At 39.4% G+C, this 21,735-nt stretch overlaps 1 protein-coding gene and 1 long non-coding RNA gene across 2 annotated transcripts in view; both read right to left on the reverse strand.

The window, feature by feature from the left end:
- The window catches only part of RAB3C (RAB3C, member RAS oncogene family), a 134,917-nt gene that overhangs the window by 17,693 nt on the left and 95,489 nt on the right, over nucleotides 1–21,735 (reverse strand). The window contains exon 4 of the mRNA XM_065860933.2: nucleotides 1,538–1,662. Within this exon, the coding sequence (XP_065717005.1) occupies nucleotides 1,538–1,662 (125 nt within the window). The remainder of the gene's footprint in view (nucleotides 1–1,537; nucleotides 1,663–21,735) is intronic.
- On the reverse strand, nucleotides 14,039–17,775 carry LOC139826389 (uncharacterized). The gene is made up of 3 exons (XR_011736404.1): nucleotides 17,656–17,775; nucleotides 16,069–16,935; nucleotides 14,039–15,920 (listed from the first exon to the last, which is right to left on the reverse strand). It is a non-coding gene; the product is annotated as an uncharacterized lncRNA (long non-coding RNA).

The raw sequence follows: 21,735 nt of genomic DNA on the forward strand, positions 1-21,735 counted from the left end.
ATTAAAAGGACCCACAGTTTTAAAATACATCTTGCTTGATACAAAAATCTATATTGTTATTTTAAAAACTTGTCTGCAAGAGATGTTATCAATTCACTGGCAAAGAAAGTAAAGACAGTCTCAAGTGTTTGACAAAACTCATGCCCTTCAAACTGGACAACACAGCCAGAGCACTTAGTACAATTCAGGGAAACTTGCTCTGCCTTTTCTGACATCACCACACACAGCCTCTGAGCAGATTTAAGAAATTATTGCAGCTATATAGGAAACATATAAACATTTGTGTGCACAATCTGAGAACACTAAATGACACACTGGATCAGAGCCACAATTTATCCAATACAATAATCTGCCCTTGTGACAGCCACAGGACGTATACCTGAGAAAGGAAAACCCAACAGCAGATCAAGATGGGAACAGAGGATAATCTGCTTCCATAAAGATTGAATTCTAAACTCCGGGAGTCAAGGTTTGTTCTAAAGCCTGAAACATGGGGTTTGATATCTATTGCCTTTTTTTTTTTTTTTTTTTTGGCAAGCATTGGTTCTTACAGCTGAGTATTCTTGACTGTACAACATGCAAAGTTCCTTCTCATCTTGTTAAATTCATGACCTTGGGGATTTCTTGTCAAATCACTGCATTAATCTCTTTCTATAGGAAAATAGTTCAATGAATAAAAATGTAGATTAGATACGTGATTTTTAAAAAATCATCAAAATTTACACTGAAAATTTATGTTTATTGCCCAACATTGTAGTGCCTGCTCTAAATTTGGGGTAAAAGTATACAGTTACATTTTTTGAATCTCTTTCTCCTCTCCCTCTCCCTCTCCCTCTCCCTCTCCCTCTCCCTCTCCCTCTCCCTCTCCCTCTCCCTCTCCCTCTCCCTCTCCCTCTCCCTCTCCCTCTCCCTCTCCCCCTCCCCTCCCCTTCCCTCCCCTCCCCTCCCCTCCCCTCCCCTCCCCTCCCCTCCCCTCCCCTCCCCTCCCCTCCCCTCCCCTCCCCTCTCCTCTCCTCTCCTCTCCTCTCCTCTCCTCTCCTCTCCTCTCCTCTCCTCTCCTCTCCTCTCCTGGTTTGTTGGTGTTTTTTTCTTTCTTCTATTTTTATTTTTTTCTGGATAGGACATATCTGTCTATAGCTATAACTACCCAAACATATTGTAACATGTACAGAGACACATGTCTAAACTTGTGGCTTATCACAAAGACCATAATGTTCTTCTTATTTCAGGAGCAGCATAAGGAATGTTTTATCAGATGTGTCTTTACTCTGTGCCGGTACTGGTCTTGTGGACACTTTTACATAACAGACAAGTCACAGCTCTGTATAAGGTCATCCCTGGACAGAAGGCCCTTCTAATGATGATACAGTATTATGGTTCAGACCTCAGACTGCACAAACTAAAGGGAGGCAGTTTATGACTATTTCTTTGCAGTGAATGTATCACAAACATTTCATTACAAGTACTGTAGCAATTAATGACATTACTATGGACATTCTCACAAGAAATCATAAAGATTTGTCATTTATTTTCTTACCGAGCTGCTCTGCTAAATGTTTGCCTCTCTCAGTGAAGATTACCCGTTCATCCTCCATGTCACACTTGTTACCAACCAAAATAACCTGGGCATTATCCCAAGAGTAGGTTTTGATTTGAGTTGACCTTAAAAGAGAGACACACAGAGAAAGACAGAAGTCAAAGCAAAGCAAATTCTGCTCAAATCAATTTCAAACAGAATTGTAATAAGACAAAAAAGACAATACTGATTTTGACATGTAGGGTAACATGATTCTGTTTAATTCTGGATTTCAAATGAACTAAGGATTATCTGTCAGGAATTATTATTACAGAAATAGTATTAACACAGGTTTTACTTTCGGTTGTTAAAACAAGACAGTCTTTCAATATTTTCTCCTGCCATCAACATTTTTCCTGTATTTTTAGAAAGAAGAAGTGACACTTTCTCCCACACAATTAAAAAAAAGCCTTTTCACATTTAAATGCAAATCTTACCATCTAAAACCAAAGCTTTGAAAGAAAATCAACAGCTTTTTCATTTTTTTTTTCTCTCACCTTTAAAAATAAGCATCTAAATTTATTAGCAAAACTTCAAAGTCATTCTATATTCCTTCTGCATTTTCTCTCCAGCACATTCCACTATAGGTCTCTGACTTACCAGGATGACAGCAGTGTTTACATTGTGCATTATTAAGCCATGGGCAAGGACTGAGTTTTAACTCCCATTTAAATTATACAAGCCCTGACCATGACTAGAGCTGAACTGGATTATCTGAGGCCTTGAAACACCAGGGGACCCTGTTAGTGGTGAAACAGCTTACCCTGCAAAGCTCTCTTCTGCAATTTGAATGTGATGCATGCTAGCGGACAACTTAGGACCACACTTGTAACACCTCTTAGCCACTGACTACCACCACTCTGCTGATACTCAGAGCTGATCTGTACAGAGGAAAGCTCCACATTCTGGCTCCAGGTCGCTTGCTACCACCTACTAACTGAGAGCAGCAACTGCCCTTGAAAGTGACACAGGGTGCAGCAAGCTTACTCTAGGCGCTTACCCTTTGCCTTGGGCTTGTGACTATGCCTAGCTTTAGGCTTTGAGTCAAGTGCTTGGTAGGACATTTATATCTCTTCTGTTCCCTTGTGATTATCAGAGAGAGAAAATGACCTAGCACATCTCTTTCTCTTTTCTGTCACTGAAGTTTTTGAGCTGGTATGTCTGGGTGCTAAGTTCACTAGTGACCCCTTCTCATAACACAGTGGTTATACCTACATATTCAGATCCCTGTCTGCAAAATATTTCATGCAGTAAAATAAGACCATGATGTATTAGTAGTCTGACAACCATTTCCAGTGAAAACCAGAAAATTGATCAAATTTCCCAGATGACTTTGTTTATTGCAAGACCAGAGGGATGGCCATGGGCAAAAACTGCTACAGCTATCTTTGTAAGCCTGGGTCCAATGCCATTGCCTCCAGGCCCAGGCCCGCCCTGCATGAGCCCAAGCACCTCTCAGCCATGTGTGATGGGTTTACAGTGCCAGGCAGAAGAATTTAAGGTGAAGGATCACACTGCCTTTAGGGTTGTTTTGCTTCATCAGAATGACCAAAAAGAAGCTGAAGCAAGCCCCAGGCATTTTGTGTAGCAGATTGTTCCCTTGGGCCTGCCCTGATATTTCCTTCAGGAAATGGACACTGTGCTATTTTAAATCTGTTTTATAGTAATTTGAGTAGGTGATCACAAGGTGCTGTGACCAAAGCAGAGGTCAGACTTCTCTGTACAGTTACATTTTAGTAAAGATACAGTTCAGAAAATAAAGGGCACTGCACATTCATTTTGGCAGAAATGTTCTTTTGGAACAATGCTGAGTTCTTCTGGAATTTGTGGTTAAGCAAAATAGAATTTTGTTGTTGTTTTAACCAGAACTGCCTTTGTCACCATAGCAACTTTGCAAATACTAGTAACTCAGACGTCAGAGGATGTTAGTCCATTAAGGACTCTAAAAGAGCTTAGCCTTGAACAGTTACGAGTTGAGGGTCAATTTGTTCCCCTTATGCCAGGCAGAAATTGAAGACATTTCAAAAACAAAATGTACAGTAAAGATAGTAAGCTTTACAGAAGGAATTAACTGCATATTCTGCAAAGACAAAGCATAAGAAAAGGTTAAACTAAGAATACAAACTGGAGAAATATCATGACACTCACGTAAAGATAATTCATTCAGCCTTAGTTTGCAGTCTTTCATTCCACAGCCTTACATGAGTTTCTTTGCTCAAGAATCTAATCCCCTTTATTTTACTGCAGCCAGATATGATTTCTCACTCTCTGAACTATGAACCTGTGCATTCAGATGCTTCTCATTACGGAGGATAATTATTTTATTCTTAGACTTCTTTATCTGCTTTGCTTATATCTTCTAGTTTTGACCATTTTTTTTAAGCAACGAGAGAACAGACCTTGTCCTTGATAACAATTCCAAACATTTGTGTTTTGCAAAAGACTCAGTAGTACACAAGTGCAAGTGACTGTGAAAAATCAGTCAAGTGTATCCCCACCCAACCCCATATTAGTAGGAGCTTGGATTAAAATAATGTAATAGGCTTAGCACTGTTATGTTTCCTCTTTAGATCTACAGTTCCACTAATGGCTTCTATAGCTTTTGATTCCTACAATTTTCCACAAAAGCCAACACACAGGCTACTTAAAAAAGAGATTTTTGCTGTTCCTTGCATACATGACCTTTCAAATGACCAAGGTTTCTGATTAATCCAAAACATAAACCATTGTTTTTGTAAAGAACTTTAGCCTCAGGAAGATCGAAGACATGAAAAGGCAAAGCTGTTGTTTGCAGTAAGCTGAATACAGCAATTCTTGTTCAGTCTCAGTGCCCTGGTGTATGTCAATAGTAATTTACCCTGTAAATCTTTCACATTGCAGTTGTATGGTAGTCAGGCAATCTGCAATATGTTTGAATTTTTATAATGTATAGACACCAGAGGGGCAGATTAATGCAGGAATTCAATGATCCATTACTTTCAGTGATCAACACAAGACTTGTTCTCCCTGTACGGTAATTCTGTCATATCCCTCATCAGAAAAGAGCACTTGCTGGAAGCTAATTAAAGCAATGTTATTTGCTCATCTTTTCCACTACTGGTTCAAAGTACTGTGAAGTAGCATCAATAAATCTCCAAAAGAGTTTTGGACTATTATGACGGAAGACTGCCAAAGATAACATGGAGGCTTTTTTCCTTTGTTTGATGCAATTAAATATTATATGAAAAATACAGTTTGCTTTGAAAACAAAAGTCCTACTTTTTAAAAACTGAACCCTAAAGGAAAGGCAAAGTTCAACAGTTCACACTGGCATTTGTCCATATGCACACTGCTTCAGTATTACCCTGCTACCTAGTTCTGCTCCTAGGAAATGCCTTGTGATACTTGTTAATTCATAAAATCTTATTCTGAAAATATTGCTTATTAGTTCAATAGAGTATAAAGAGATTTGTAGTGCTACCACTTCTAAACTGTCATTTACTGAAGGAGAGAATAAGAGCAGTGTTGCCCGGGCAGAGCTGTCCACTGTTAACTCATCTCTCAGCATGCAGGTTTCAAAGTGAATATTACAAAGCTTAAAAAGGTGAACACACAATTATAAAGACTGAAGACACTATTATAATGCACCACTTCCCTCCAAGTCTGCCTAAAAAATTAAATGTCAATTCTGCTTATAACCAAGCATAGTGAAATGCACCTTCATGGCAGAGAAGAAGCAGTTAAGTGTAAGGTCTATGCTGTAACACGTTATCCATTGAGAAAAGATCAGGTACAAGCTTAAAGAGCCACCTCTATTCTCAGATAAGACTCTGCTTGAGAATCAGTTTAATAAAGGACTTGATTCTAGCAGGAAGACTGAAACCAACCATGAAAGAACAAAACTTTCAAAGATACAGCAGACTAACCTTCTTGGCAGCAGTGTGACCCTGCACTTCTGAACATGTAAAAGCTTCAAATAATTGTCCAGGCAACAATGGTGGGGTGTCTGTGTGTGCTCTTGTGGGCAGCTTACAAGGAGTATTGCACAGCACAATGAAACGGGGTTCAGAAATACACAGTCACAGACAGCCAATGCAGCTGAGATGCTGGAAGCCTAGGTAGCTAGCACAAAGTAATATGGGGGCACTACTGTGATGATACTATTGTGCAAACTAGCTTGTTCTCATTAAATAGTGTGATAAAAGCTCATCTACACATCCACAAAGGAGCACAGAGAGATGAAGGCAGGTGGTAGAGCTCAAATAAAATCCTGGTCCTGGCTGCTTCCAGGCTTATTGCAGGAGCCATCAGCCTGTCAAAGGCCAATGTTCACAGATCGAGAGGAGCACAGGGGCACAAAGGCAGGTGACAACCCAAATTAATGACTCAAAAGAAGAGATACCACATCTGGGTGCCTCCAAGGGCCGTCCCAGGAGACCCTCAGACCCACTGTTCAGGCATGAAACCCAAGAACACAGGCCAACACTGGAAGCTTGTCCAGGTGTCAAGAACTGGGGGAACTGGGATCCATGGGCAGATTGAGTGTACAAGCCCAGCTGATGGAGGGGCCCACACTACATGTATGGCTGTACAGATATACGTTCTCACTAGTGGACCACCACGATGATCTGCCAGGGTGCGGAGTGGGATGAGGCTATTGGTGGTGTTTGTGTTTGTGTGAGCACTCCATGTGTCTGTCTGTGGCCTGTGTGGCTGGCCACGTGTACAGGCACATATACATGTTGTACATGTGTGTTGTGTGCACAAGCCTGCTGGAAATACATCTTCAGCCTCAGTACTGGCTGGACCTAGGGCATGGAGCCACAGCAGCCTCACATCTCTCAAGCTGTCAGATCCAGCACGATGTATTTTCCCCAAAGAGTTCAGCCTGAACTTGGCTACGCCTGTGTAACACTGCATTGTACCCTGGAGAAAATGCTAAAGAAAAGGAAAAAAAAGAAAGCTAAACCTGATGCTTGTTGTACTCGATACATTTCAGGTTGCACCCACTGATTGATATACCTCAGAGTTCACTCTGAATATATCTCCAGAGGGTCACTTTTTACTAACTCCTGTATGTCCAGAACAAACATTAATCTAACCTGGAATAGTCTCTAGCATATTCTCACCCACAGACAGAAAGGTTAGCAAACAAATATATTCGATAAAGGTATGCCCATATTGCAAATCTACCAGGGAAATGAAAATTTAGAGCCAGCCACAATCTACGCACCACTGTTTGGGCCTAGAGCCCTCCAAGGTTGCCTGCCATCCCTAGAGGGGCTGGTTTGTATGGGCGTTTTAGATGAATTATGTAGGAAGTCACATGCACTGACTGCAGACAAGTATCCTAATGAAAATGCTCGAGGGGGACATGTATAATGTTTATTCCAGAGAGCTCGGGGAACATGTTGTACTTCTGATGTTCTGGTTTCAGGAAGGAGTACACAATTAACTGGAGTACATCATCTTGCTATGAAAACAAATAAACAAAAACAACAGCACACCAACAAACAACAAAAACCACAAAAACCAACAAACCCAACACAAGAAACACCAACTCAAAACCAAATGAATAAGCCCTCTACCAAAACCTTTTATATTTTTCAAAGTTACTATTATGTTGGCTTTGCTGATTGTTCCTTAAAGTTCTCCCATTTCGGTTTCCACTATAGTGCCTCCAGGTCCTATTAGCTGAAATACCAAGGGTTGCAGTGTAGTGATGGGACCCAGGATGGGGTCCAGGTTATCTATTCTAAAACTGTGTCAGTTTATATAAGTATTTGGTGAGGGGGAGTGTCAGAGAAGTGGTTATGAATTTGGATGTGTGTCCAAAAGCATTCAGTGCCCTTAGCTGAACTTCCATTTATGTGCAAATGAGCATGCCCAATGTCTAGCTACCTCTGTGCAAGAAGGCCTGCTTTCCAGCATTTTCAGGAGACATAATTCTCCTTCTGTAATTGAAGCAATGGAGGGTATGCTTCCCCCCAGTGCCCATCCTGTGGGAAGGTGTGGCACAGCCTTCTCCAACCCCTGACAGAGCCTGAGATGGTAAGGGGAAGCTCTACAATTTCCATCTTTTCAGGCGATGAGGATCATGTCAGGAGCCCTTTCCCACTCTCCTCATCTGTGAGGAGCTCTGGCATTCTCCCCATTCAAGGTGTTGTTTCCATACAGCAAGTCTGAGTTCTCCGACATACTACCAAGTGTCTTCTATACTTCAGTGTGTATCACATGCTCCATTCATTTCCCCATGCTCTCCTTTATGTCTCCTAAACCCTTATTATTCACAGCAATCCTGATAGGTTATGTGCATTAGGAATGCCCCTATATCTTGGAGTTTGCCAATCTCTTCTCTCTGCCCCCCTCATCTTGGAGACATGATGGAGATGGAGCCTTTACAGGATTATTCCGTACATCACATTAAATGATTTCAGTGCTCAGCTGAGATGGGCATTTGGAAGCTGGATCTCTGCCAGCTGCTCTGCACTTGGTGCTCAGACCCTGATGCAGGGAGGGCAGGGAGAGAGGTGGCCTCAGGCTTTCCATCTGTTCTCCAGTAAACAATCCACTTTTAGTAGGAGATGAGCCATCCAAATTGTACAAACCTACCCACCAAAAACTACAACTCAACTTTCTGATTGGGATTGTGAAGACAGTGTTAAAAACTTGAAGCACTCAGCAAAATCAGAGCAGAAGAGTCCTGGAGTACTTGAATATTAGACTTCTTGTAGCCATGGTTACCAGCATAGTAGGAATATATTAGAAATAATTAGTAATAATATTAGTAATAATAAAAAGAAGATTCTAACATTTTAGTTGAACTGATGAGAAACCAGGGGTGTACACAGGCACAAGAAAGAGAACTAACTTTCAGAAAAAGTTCAGGACCATTCCTCTCTTACTGATGAGGAAGATCTGGATTTTTGCAGCTTTTAAAGACACACTATTGTTACTCTTTCCAGTATTGTGGTGTGCTCCAGCTGAGGGCCATAAAAGACCCATGATTATGGCTAACACAAATTCATTTTGCTTTTGCATTCATGAACCCCTTTATAATTATTGAAGTAATTAGTGAAAAACAAGAAAAGCAATCAATAAAGGAAATAGCTGTCAAAATAGAAAGCTGACATAGATGACCCTGTGACAGAAATGGGGAAATCACACTTTGATCCTTCTCATCAAGGATTTAAATCTAGTGGACGTCTTAGCATTCCCACTTCTGCTCAGAATAGACTACGTATACTGAATTTGTGATGCTTATTTTCAGTGGCTGCTGACTGCAAATGCTTATTAACATATGATGGAGAATAGGCTAAGATATTCAAGTAACACAGAAGTATTGAACATGGAGGGCAATGAAGGGGAAAAAATAATGAAATAAATTTCTTTCATCCTCAGTATCACAAAGCAGCAAGAGAAAAGGATCTGCTGAGAAGTGATGTAGCAAAAATGGGATATACCAAACCCTTTACTCTTGCAACAGACTGGGATATATGAATATTGGCCAGGACCAACTGTATTTGACATGTCAGTTATTGTTTATACAATATTATGTTTTCTGTCTGGATTGAAGGGCAAATGAATTGAAAAATGCCTTACGATTGTGAAATAAGCTGATCTTGAAGAAACCAGAAGAATACCAATGACTCACCACTTCCTTCTGACAGGCTTTATCTTCCTTGTGCAGAGCCAAAGAGTGCACACCATGAAATGAAAGGCTGCATCTTTAACCTTCCCTTGGAGCAAGATAGATTGATGACGCAGAAGCTGCGTGATGGGTGTGACACTAAGAAATATCTGACTCATTTTCAGCCAGGCTAGTAAAAATGAACATTACTCAGAGCATCAAGGTTTCCAGTGTTTTGGTAGGAATTAGTTCTGCTTTAAAGAAAAAAGAAAAAAATATAGCTTTGCCAGTGAACAAGCCACAAAAGCTACCTAAACAGAGGAGTCCACTACAAGTTTATGAGGCCATAACTTCATTTTAGAAAGCCACATTTCAGTTTTGCCAAGTTAGAAAGATAAACAAAATGAATCCTGTTCTTTTGGAGGGCTACTTACAGAAGTAGCCTAGTGATCATCCATCACCATAATTACAATAAGGAAGTATATGCTTGCTCAGTAATGTCCACTCTTGGGAATGCCCTGGGTCTGCATTTAACACAATGCAATATGAACTGACATGGCATTGATAACTACGTAATTGTGTCTGTAGTACCTAAGATGGGAGGTAGGCATTACAGAGCTTGATCAAGCAGAATTTAATTTCTTTCTAATAAACCATTTTTAAGTGTTCTTACCTCACACAAGGACATGTCTTCCCATCCAGAATCCTCTGCTGAGTACTTTATTGAATTACATTCAATTTTTAATGTAATATGCAAATAATTTTCTTAATAGCCCATGAATTAGCTTTGGTACCTTTTCTGTACTCTATTGTTTCAAATAAGAGTAACAAGCATCTGTTGTTGTCAGAAGATTATTTTCTGACAGGAAAATGACAGTCCGCTGGATAATGGTATATGGTATCAAATTAATACATTATGGGCAAAAGACATCCATGTTCAAACTGCAATTCTTACATATGTCCTTTCAGTTCAAGTTAGAACGAAGGACCAGCAGCCTGCAGGGCACGCTTAATTTGTATTAATCAGGTTCCAGATGTCCTTAGTTTTTGTGTTTTTGGCACAATCTCTGTATCCAGCTTCTTCGCAGCTGTCGAATACACCTTGGAACAACTTTCCAGAACCAGGGAGGCAGGAGACCAATTATGCACTTACTACATTACATTACAGAAAAAAACAAACAAAAAAACCCAACCAACCAACCAAACAAACAAAAAACCCCAAAACAAAACAAAACAAAACAAAAATAGACTGTGCTATTAGTACTGTACTCTGTATACCTTCTCCCCAGAACCTCCTGTGCCTGAGCTCTAATGGCCATCCTTTAGAAGAAAAGGCCACCAGGTGAGGTGTTTTCCTGCACCTGCACTGCCAGCATTCCCCAGCCAGCAGCCAGGCTAAGAAGAACCTTTAGCAGAGTCATATCCTGACACCCAGTATGTCACCCTGACATTGAACACCCTTTTTGTTATGGAGGCAGATGACAGAGTGCTCGTATGGTAGCTCCTGACCTATTCCTAGGCAAGGTGGACTTTGGCTGATGGTGTGCAGAATTTATAAAAGACAGTAAATTCCCTGTCTAAGTCAACTGCATTTCTCTCCTTTTCTGATGTGTAGCATATACTTATTCTCCAGGCTTTTTGTTTAGAAAAGTTGAACAGATATTGTTTTACAGAGGCAGTGGAGAAGAGACATCAAATACTGTGTTAGACATTAAGAGCAAAGAGATGTTCCAATCTACTTCCTTGTATTGTGTAATGATAAAACAATATAAAATATATTTCAATATTTAATTCTTATTCACATGAGTAAAAAATCCTCTCCTACAACAAGGTTTACTTATGAGCAGGCCAACTAGTATAACCCATTTTTCACAGTGGGATACAGTAATGACACATGTTAATGAAGAGTTTTTATGTCATGTTTAATGCCTCAAGCTGTGTCATACTGTGGGAAGTGATATAGCAACTCACCACACAGACAGAAGGCTTTACATTTTAATTTTTTCCCCACTGAGAAACCCACCATTAAATTATCATCCTTCAAAGCTACTACTACACATGCACAGTATACACAGTCATCAAAAATTAGGTTTTGAAAGGAGATGGAAAAAGGTATTTACAGGAAAATAATATTAATGGAAACAATAAAAGGCAAATCACAGTCTGTACTTGCATATCTTTTGACTGTCCCCATGGTTTCATGCTCCAGATGCTTCTAAATGAATGATCCTGTTAATTACCAATTTATGTTGATTGCACAGACTGTCAGTGGAACTCTGAGTAATAACTCTAATCAATACAGCTGATCCTAACTCTGCTATTTGAAAAACATAGCTATGAAATAAGGGAGTACTGAAGTAATTTACTAAAGCAACCACAGCATCTATTTGAGTATAATATGCTTTTAAGTAAATGAGCAATTTGCTGTCAGTTAAAAATATTTTTTGCTTGCTGTTTTGTGATCATATATATATATATGAGAAAATAGATACAGGCACATATGTATGTGTCCTCACATTTGCTGAAGAGCCTCTCTTGTGCTTTTGGTTTTCTCTGTTAGCCTCTTGCCTTCAGTCCTACATAGCATCTGCATAGCAATAGCTTTTACTGGCACAGTCAAGTTCTTTTGGCTTGTGACAACCTTGATATTTCTGTAGCTATAATTTAGGTGGATCATGCACAGTTATTTATTTTTCCTTTTTTTCTTTTAAATAAATGATACATTTTCATGGACTATCCTTGTTAAGGGTTCATCCAGCTTGCAAGCCATGTGTCAAGCTGTTATGTGAGTAACTTCTTGTTTATAAGACAGACAGCCTTGTTTTACTAAAATATTAAATCCAGATTCATATTTGCAATATATATAGCAAGTACTTGGGAACAAGACGTCTCTGTTTTAGGGAAATTCTCATTAAACAGTTCTCTGGAATTCTGGACTGACCCCGACTTTTTACTGTCATACTTCATTATGAAATTTGTTGCGTATTTGTGACTATTAATCCCTGTCTGTTTCACCAGGAATGCCTTCCAAGTTTTTCTCACTCCTCAAACTCATTGGTTTGGATTTTATTTTCTCTATTGTTTTAGCTCTCATTTTTCAAGTTTAAATTAATTCTGTCATTGAATTTCTTATATCAGATATTGTTAGATCATTGTGGCTTATATTTCTCATTTGGTATTTTGTACAAACTCTTTAATAAACAACTCCATCTCATATTCCCATGAATTGTGTTCTGGAATGCCCATGTTCATGTTTTAACACAGGTGTTAAAGCAATCATAGCTAATTTTCTTGTTTATACGATAGACAGTATTGTTTTACTAAAAAACCCAAGCATATGTTACTTCTGTAACAGGACATTTTATACCAGAACTGGTATAAATTGTATTCTCATTTTGTCTTTAAAGTTACTTCTCTTATTTTCTTCTGGAAGGAGAACAAAGGAAAAACTTAGAGCCACACTTGAACTCTAGGCATAAAAATGTGATTCCTCCTTTGTGCCCTTGCATCAATACCTCTTTGGAAGTAATTTCCCTATGTGGCTGTACACTTGCAAGCACAAGAGATTTGAGGTCTGAAATTTTGAGTCAGAATATATGTGGCCTAGCTTCATGGGAACACTTGTGCTCTTGCCTTTTTTCAGAAATACCTGAAACTGGGCTGAAAAAATGGCAACTACCTTAATCCCACCATTAACTGGTATCAGTTAACCAGCCAAGCATGAGTTATATAATCGTACCTTTTTTTTCTTTTATTTTTTATTTCTTATTTTTAATTTGAGACCATGGAAATAAATTTCAAATTAATCTGGTCACACTTTGCTTTTGCGATACTGCTGATCAACATGCATTTCGTGAGGGCTGCCAGGAACCAGAGACAACAGCAAAAACCATTTCAATGTATACATCCTGCCTGGCACAGGGTGGCAGGATTGTCTTGCTGACCTGCCCTGTAAGAAAGTAAACTGCAGGCTTATTACTGCTGACTCACAGAGGATGATGGGGGGCATTAGATTTCAGATTTTATTTCTAGGATTAAAAATAAACCAAGAAAAAAGATGGTAAAAAAATTAGGGTTGTGTATTCATTCAGAATGTCTGTAATGCTGCTACCTGATTCACAAATCAGAAGACTACATTTACATATATATGTACGTGTATATAAATAAGTATATATTTGCCTCTGAAGCCCTAGCTAATATGTACTTGAATTTTGTTCTCCGCCACAATTCTTAAAACAAAAGTATAGTGGTTGGCTGACCCCAGAAACCAGAGCTAATAGGAAATCCTGAGTATGGCAGAAGCTGCCAGCAACTTATGCAGCTACGAATACAACATTTTAGTAAAAAATTTGGAGATTAGATTTAAAACTTTTAACACTTTTGAAAACTGAAGTCAGTTGCATTTCAACATGGTACAGCCTAAACCCTCCTAGGGCTCATGTTGAACTTTCAGAAATTAAAGTTTATCTTGCTCTGCTTGTGAGCACTTTAAAGCATACTTTTTCAACCCTGACAGCTAACACATTTCTAAGGTTACAGTAGCTTCTCTCAAGTAATAAAAAAGAGGAGTGTTTAATATTGCCTCATGGACACTTCATCACTGACTTCCATGGGTAAAGATCCCTCTCAGAGAACATAACTGCATATTAAACAGGTGCCTGGGTAGACAGTAATCTTTGGTTGGAAAGCTTATAAGGACAAGCATCACAAAATCAGAAGTTAATCAGTGAAATTGTTCTGTGTCCACAGTGAGGTAGAGTGAAGTAATGTATTGGAAAATCAAGACAATAAAACATTTCCTATGCACTCTTCCAGAAACGAAAGACTACAATTTCAAACAAGTAACCACGAATGAATGAGTTGGATAGCAGGTCTTTATGGACTACATGGAACATAGGAAATTACTGTGCTTTACCAGAAAGTGTTTCCATTGTAGGGGTTTCTATATCAACAAAACTGTATTTTGCCATGGAATGAAATAAACTCTCATGCACTGCCAACTCTAATCCTATAGCAAATCAAAATAAAGCAGTAAAAGTTTTGCCTGCATAACCACATGTGTATTAGAGATTTCTCTTGGCAGATCTAGACAGGTTAAATGTCACAACTTTTCACAGCTCTGACACAGGCTGGCAGAGGTTTTTTTGAGAGCAATTCATCTGCTCTATTTTAGGCAATTACTTTAGAATGAGACACGTCATTAGTGAAAAATGTCTGTTTCTTGCTATTACAGAATCACAAAACCACAAAATGTTAGGGATTGGAAGGGACCTCAAAAGATCAGCTAGTCCAATACCCCAACCGGAGCAGGAACATCTAGATGAGGTTACACAGGAATGTGTCCAGGCGGGTTTTGAATGTCTGCAGAGAAGGAGACTACACAACCCCCTGGGCAGCCTGTTCCAGTGTTCTGTCACCCTCACTGAGAAGTTTCTTCTGAAATTTAAGTGGTACCTCTTATGTTCCAGTTTGAACCCATTACCCCTTGTCCTATCATTGGTTGTCACCAAGAAGAGCCTGGCTCCATCCTTGTGACACTCACCCTTTATATATTTGTAAACATTAATCAAGTCACCCCTCAGTTTCCTCTTCTCCAAGCTAAAGAGACTCAGCTCCCTCAGCCTTTCCTCATAAGAGAGATGCTCCACTCCCTTCATCATCTTTGTTGCCCTGTGCTGCACTCTCTCCAGCAGTTCTCTGTCCTTCTGGAACTGAGGGGCCCAAAACTGGACACAATATTCCAGGTGCAGTATCACCAGGGCAGAGTAGAGGGGAAGGAGAACCTCTCTTGACCTGCTAACCACCGCCCTTCTAATACACACCAGGATGCCATTGGCCTTCCTGGCCACAAGGGCACAGTGCTGGCTCATGGTCATCCTGCTGTCCACATTGACTAGAAGGGAGGGATCCTCACACTTTTAATTGGGATATGGATGTCTGCAGTGTATCAGCTAAATTTATTCTGAGGAGTCCCATGCACCACTTTGGATGTTGTCAAGGTCTCCAGGGCTACAGAACTCAGTAATAGACTATGACATTTGTCTCCAGAATAACATGAGTGTTTCCCATATACTCTACCTTACAGATACGAACTAGCAGACATCCAAGCAGACTTCATCTCATACCATAGAAAGACTTCTGCAGAGCTGTAACACTCAGGAGATAGTTCAGCTAATCAACTTACATAAGCTTTGTTGTTACAAATAATTTCTAGCCAAGGCTGATCCCCTAAGGCATGTTCACTACCTGTAATTCAAGAAAGAAAAACACAGGACTCATCTTGTGGCAGACTACAACAACAGCCAAGCACACCTATGTGTATGGCAGAACTGCAGAAGGATTGCAGTCTGAGGCAAGATGGCACCACCTTCTGCCACTCATCTTCCTTTCCCCCTTTCCTTTACAGCCTCTACCATCTGGTCACTTTCCCAGAAGGAGAAGATATCCTCTTCTCATTCATCTCTGTTGTGGACAGGTGTTATTCTCCTCATATTCCTTCATATGGTTTTAATCTACACCAAGCATCCCCAGGGAAGGTGGAAAAAAACCCTGATGGGTGGATGTTAAGAATTCTGAGCAGGTCTGGACACATTTCCTAGGCTAGGCAGAGGGGAAATGCCACTGTGACATTCCTCTGTCATGTAGAAATCTTATGGATATCGTGCTGACCCTGGATCAAGTTGCAGGCCCAGCTTTGCCTTCTTCTCATCTTTAGAGATACGGAGAAACCCCAGCCTGGAGATAGAAGGAAGAGGAGGCATTCATTATTTTCCAGAAAGGTAAAATTTCAGTCATTTTGGTTGTTAAAACTCCTGACAACAGAAGGCAAAAGCAATGCTACTGCCTGCATATACAGGGAACCAAAAGCTCAAGTGATACTTACAGTCTCACTCAATGCTGCTGGATGTAACTCAGACCTACTAGAAAGTCCACAGGAGGAGAATTCCTTAATTGACTGTTTTTCTGTCAGTGGCACTACACTGGACTGTGAGTGTATTTGGGGGATAGCCATGTGTTTTCCTATGCTGATCAGCAGTGCTAAAAGAGGTTAAAAGGAAGGAGTGACATATCTGAAAAGTCTGATGGTATTAACCATCAGGTCCCATAACAAAGAGAGGTCCTGGCTGTCTGCATCTATGGAAATTCCTGGATTTAATTGAAGTTAAATTTTGCAGAGCAACATTTTAAAGCAGGTTCTCTGTTGTCCACAGATGAAGGGGAGGTTACAGAAAAATTGGCTTCATTTACATATGTCTTTATCAGCACCTGATGGGACTAAAGCAAGACATCACTGGGTATTAAACCTTTGGATCTCAGAAACTTCAGCTAGTCTTCATTGTCTTAGCAATACGTGCTGTTCTGAGCTCATTTAACCCTATAGGCATGGGGGCTGCAGGTCAGAGTCATAAAAAGGATTTAATTGTTCCTAGCACTGACAAACTTTACTGTGGTCTGAATGTTGATCTTTCTTTTCAAGATTTGCCCAAGACAGTTACAAGGTCATCTCCAGATTGTTAGCTACCACGAGGACTTTATTGATAGCTCTGCTCACAGACACAAGATGTCCTCTCTAAGTAGGTTTCTGTACTGTGGATTGTGGATTTGCAGATTGGGGAACTGCCAGTGGGGCCCATCTAGCAGTAAAGTGAAGATCTGTGGTAGTGTATTGAAACAGAAAAAAGAAGAAATTTCAAGCAGGTGGTTCAGTCTCATTAGGGCTTGCGTTCAAAGACACAAATGATGACTACATCTGAAATGTGAAAAGAGAATGTGACTAAGAAACAAATTACGAGGTATCTGAAACCCATCCAGTTAAGTAAATAGGATATGCATGAACAGATGCTAAGGGACAATCAAATACCTTTTCTATCATTTGTGGCAGATTTCTGAAGGCTAAAGTGCTACACTGTCCTTAAACAATTTAGAATAAGAAGGTAAATCAGATTAAAAACAGAGACCACAAAAAGAGACACAAAAGGTCCTATTAATTTGTTTTAAACTGCATGTTACATATTTACATATCATGCATGAGAGAGTCTGAGAGAAAAAATAAATAACTCTAATCTTACTAAAGTCCAGAACAAATAGGCTATATTTTTGTTAATATAATGATCACTAAATTAAAAAATCTGTTCTCTCTCTCCTCAGTGTTGCCGTGAAAGTCTCTCTAGAATTGTTGCATAGCATTAGAAAACCCTCACTGGATTCTAAACAATGGCTGCTTAAAGAGAAATCTGATGAATAACCAGTATTCAACAAAAAGAAACGTCTGAAGGCAGAAGACACCTATAAATGATATTAATCCTTAGTATAATAAAAACTCAGTTTCCTGATTCATTTCCCACTTGGTCATGCAGAGCAAAAATGAATATTTAAAGATAAATTAAGAACACGCTCTCAGTCAGTGTGAAAAAAAAAAACAACCCACAAAAATAAAAACCACAACAAACCTTGAATATAAACAACTCACCTGAAGAGAAGACAAATATGAGAAGGATGTAGCTGCTACACTGCACAACAAAAAGGAGTTGGGCCTACAGCATATATAAGCAATATGCACAAAGCCATCTTTGGCTGCTTTCATAAGAGAGGCAGGGGTGCTGCAGGAAGATACCACAGAATCCTTATATGGAAAGAAGACAGTGTGGTGCAGCATGCAAAGCAGGATGAATTAAATGTGCTGATTAAATGAACAGCTTGCTTTTTGTACTTCAGTGAAGTTCAAAGCTTTCTGGCCAACCACTTTAAGCATACCTAGCAATCAGATAAATGACCTGTGTTATAAAACCCTCATGCAGAGAAACAGTAGGTAATGCAAAATTGATCTCTTTTTGTGCTTCTGTCCCTCACCTTTGTTCAGGGTGTTTAAAAGAATGCCTGATACTTTTTAATGCAGGTATATGTGCTAAAGGCTGGGGGAAGGGAAAGACCCTCCACTATACCGCAGTAGAAAGAACCTGAGGACAATGCCCTCTACCCTGACCCCTGAAAGATGGCGCAAACAGGTTTCCCCAAAACTATCCCTCAGGCATGCTGCATGATCATTCCTTGCGTGCAGATCTTTAGCTAAGAAATTAGTCGTAAACCAGTCAGTGTTGCTTGCCCTGTTAAGTGTGTGTCTCCAAGCAGCAGGATGCCTGGGCTCTAATCCTGGCTGTAACAAAGCTTTACTGCTGACCGCAAATCCACAGCAGGGAGTAAAGTGGCACAGGTGGTCCTGAGGTCTCACTGCGAAGAGCAGGAGATCTAGTACCTTTGATCAGAGAGGACAAAGGAAAAGCAAATACACCACAACTTGTAGTTCTCAGACTAAGGACAAGAGGAAGACAGTATTTTTACTTGTTATCTGAACTATCGCTACATAAATCACTGACAGATACTAACTGTGGCATTCTAGCAGGTTCTGGTTTAGTTTGAGTTGGGTTTTTAGCAATGTTATTTTGTGCTACAACACTTCAAAGTTGATGACAATGATTTTCAGGGAAAGGACATCTGAAATTTGGAGTCACAATATCCTGAGCTTTGAATTTGCGGTGTTGAGTTCTACTGAACTAGGCTTGTTGTTCAAGTGCATCAATATGGAATTATGATAATCCAAAATTATTCCAATTTTGAAATTATTTTTTTGACTGTCAGTTAGAATAGTCACAGAATGGTTAGAGTTATGTTTGTCTTGACCTCTCGCAGATACACTAAATTGATGCAAACAATAAACTCTGCCTCTTTCCGAGCTTGCCCACATGCCATGAGAAAAACTGCAAGCCTCCTGTTTTCAGTGCTTCGTAAGGGTATCCAGCAGAGTGTGTAGTATTTCAATACCAGATATCCACATATTTGATCTTGAGGTGATCTTGACACAATCTGGCTCATTCTTTCAGTATCAAAGAAACAAATGGAAGAGAGCTGCTGTTCTTTCTGTGAAATCCCAGATTCCTGCTGGTGGTTGCAATACTTCTGTACAAAACCCCTACCATTTCCCATATTTAATGATGCTACTAAACATCACCTCTGCCTTACTGATAATTTCAGCCTAGATGGACAACATTTTTCATTAATCTAATAGTAACCTTAACACATTCTCACAAGCTGTCCTTTGTAAAAAGCAGCATGATATTATCCCCCATTAAATCTCTGTTGAAAAACAACCTGTGTAGTGATGCCTCTGTTTAACAAGTAGCCAGCTGGGATGCTGTGAATGAAGTTATTAAACTAATTCTCACTATTTCTCTGCTATCCTGTGTTTCTTTGTGTTGCCTTATATTTTTATTCCTTATGCATCTGCTCATGCTTTAATCATATGTTTTGGTCAGGGATTTTAATTTTTTTTTCTAATTGACGTACAGTGATTAACACGTGGTATGCCACATGCTCCCTCAGACTTGACAATAACAAAGAGAGCTTCAAATGTTGATAGAAAAGCCCAAAAACCAAGCCAGACAGCAGGTCAGAGCAAAGCACATAGGATTACATATAGTGTTGGTTTGTAGCTGTCTTGCTCTTGGGGCCAAAATAGAGGAAACCAAAACCAGTCCAAGATGAAGGAGGAGACATGAGAATTTTATGGACTGATACACATAAACACCACCGGCTCCTGTTTGCTTCTATTGTGAAACAGGACACTGCATATGTAATTGTAAATTAAAAAGATATTATACCTGAATATTATAGCAGATTTCTCCATCACAGAGAAACAGCTGTGCTAAAGGCTGAATAACAGCTAACTCTGTGCACTAAGGAAAAAACAAGAATGACATTAAAGGAGCAATGGATCTGTTTTTAAAGTTACTCCTAATTATTGCTATATTGACAGAATGATGTAGGGCACTTTACGGGAGTCATGAAATATCCCTCCACAATTCATAGCATTTTGAGGATTTTGTAATAAAATAAAACCAGAATATAAACTCTTGATGTTTATTGTATTTTCAAGGATTTTATGTGTAATTCTATGAGGTCAAAGATAATATTTATTTTGCATGAAAACTATAAAGGAAAACTTGTACTCAGCTCAAGTACTCTGAAGGAATGTTTTTTATAGCGCTCAACAATTGTTTTCCTCTTAGTGGTGAACCAGTTGGTTGACTTGGTTTATCTGGACTGTTAAAATTTTGAAACTTTTTTAGAAAGCTTGCAGATTTGGCAATATAAAATCCCAGTCTTCTCTCCACTCTTCCTGCTAGAGTTTTAGTGTAATACATGAAACATGATGTCTTTCAGACATCTGCATCAACAGCAGACATCTGCACCAAATTTCATTATAGAACAGGAGTTGGCTAATAGACACAAGACAAAGGGAAAGAAAACTGACATTGAATTTAGTGAAAAAAAGAGAACAGAAATGCCTCCAATTTTCATGAAACAGTAAAAATAACTTTCTGAAAAACAATGTAAATTGAGAACACATGGATAAATCCATGTTAGGTTAGTGAGGATGGAAGATGACCAAAAGATTTCTGCAGGAGTAAAGGAATCTAAATGAATGGACACACGGCTGCTAAAATTTAGCATTCATGAATTTAAAGCATGCATATTAGAAGGGATAATCTGTAGTACTCATATTCTCTAATAAAGTCTAAATTACCTACAATCACTTAGGAAAACCTCAAGTGTCATTGCAAGCTGCTTAATGAAAGCCAGCGCTCAATATGCTACAGCATTTAAATAACAGGGCAAAATGTCGGCTGCATGCATAGCACAATTGAGGAGAATACTGAAAAAGTCCAAGGAGATTTTAGGTCATTAGCCAAATTCAGGTTTTGTAGGCAGGGTTATTTTGGCCAGGGTTGTAGGGTTTATTTATTTTTAATTTTTTTGTGGAAGAGTACCACACATATCTTTCAATGTACAAAAAACATGCGCAAATGTGAGATCACAATAAAAATTAAACAGGAGACAGTAATTTTTAACACAATTTCAAGACCTGTTAAAACCAGTCTAATTCTCAAAGAAATCCCTGCACAAAGAGCTCTTTGCATCTTCTTGAAGGTCCATATTTCATGTTTATTTCTATTTTTTTTTTTTGGCTGTGGAAAAAAAAATTAACTGTGAGGATGGTGAAACACTGGAACAGGTTTCCCAGAGAGGTGGTAGATGGAAATATTCAAGGTCAGGCTGGATGGGGCTCTGAGCAATCTGATCCAGTTGGAGATGTCCCTGCTCATTGCAGGGGGGTTGGACTAGATGATTTCTGAAAGTCCCTTCCAACCCAAACTATTCTATGATTCTGTGATTCTTCTGCCTTTAAATACATAGAACAGGCTTCACCTTACCTGACCTGAGATCATTTACAGTGTTCATGACTTCAGGTCAGTCACTGCTGACTCCCTCACTGGAGAGAGAAAGGCACTTTTAAAGTGCAAATCATATGACTCATTTTAGATGCCTATCTTAGGATGACGTAAGTTAGGAGATAAAAGTGCCGAATTCTTTGCACTGACTGTGAAGTGAGGCTAAATTAACTAGCATAGGGAAGACGCCGATTTCTTGCCAGGTGAATGCCAGCCTTACAAATATCCCTTCCAACCCAAACTATTCTTTGATTATATTAATT

Source organism: Patagioenas fasciata, chromosome Z (genome assembly GCF_037038585.1).
Source record: "Patagioenas fasciata isolate bPatFas1 chromosome Z, bPatFas1.hap1, whole genome shotgun sequence".
NCBI lineage: Eukaryota > Metazoa > Chordata > Aves > Columbiformes > Columbidae > Patagioenas > Patagioenas fasciata.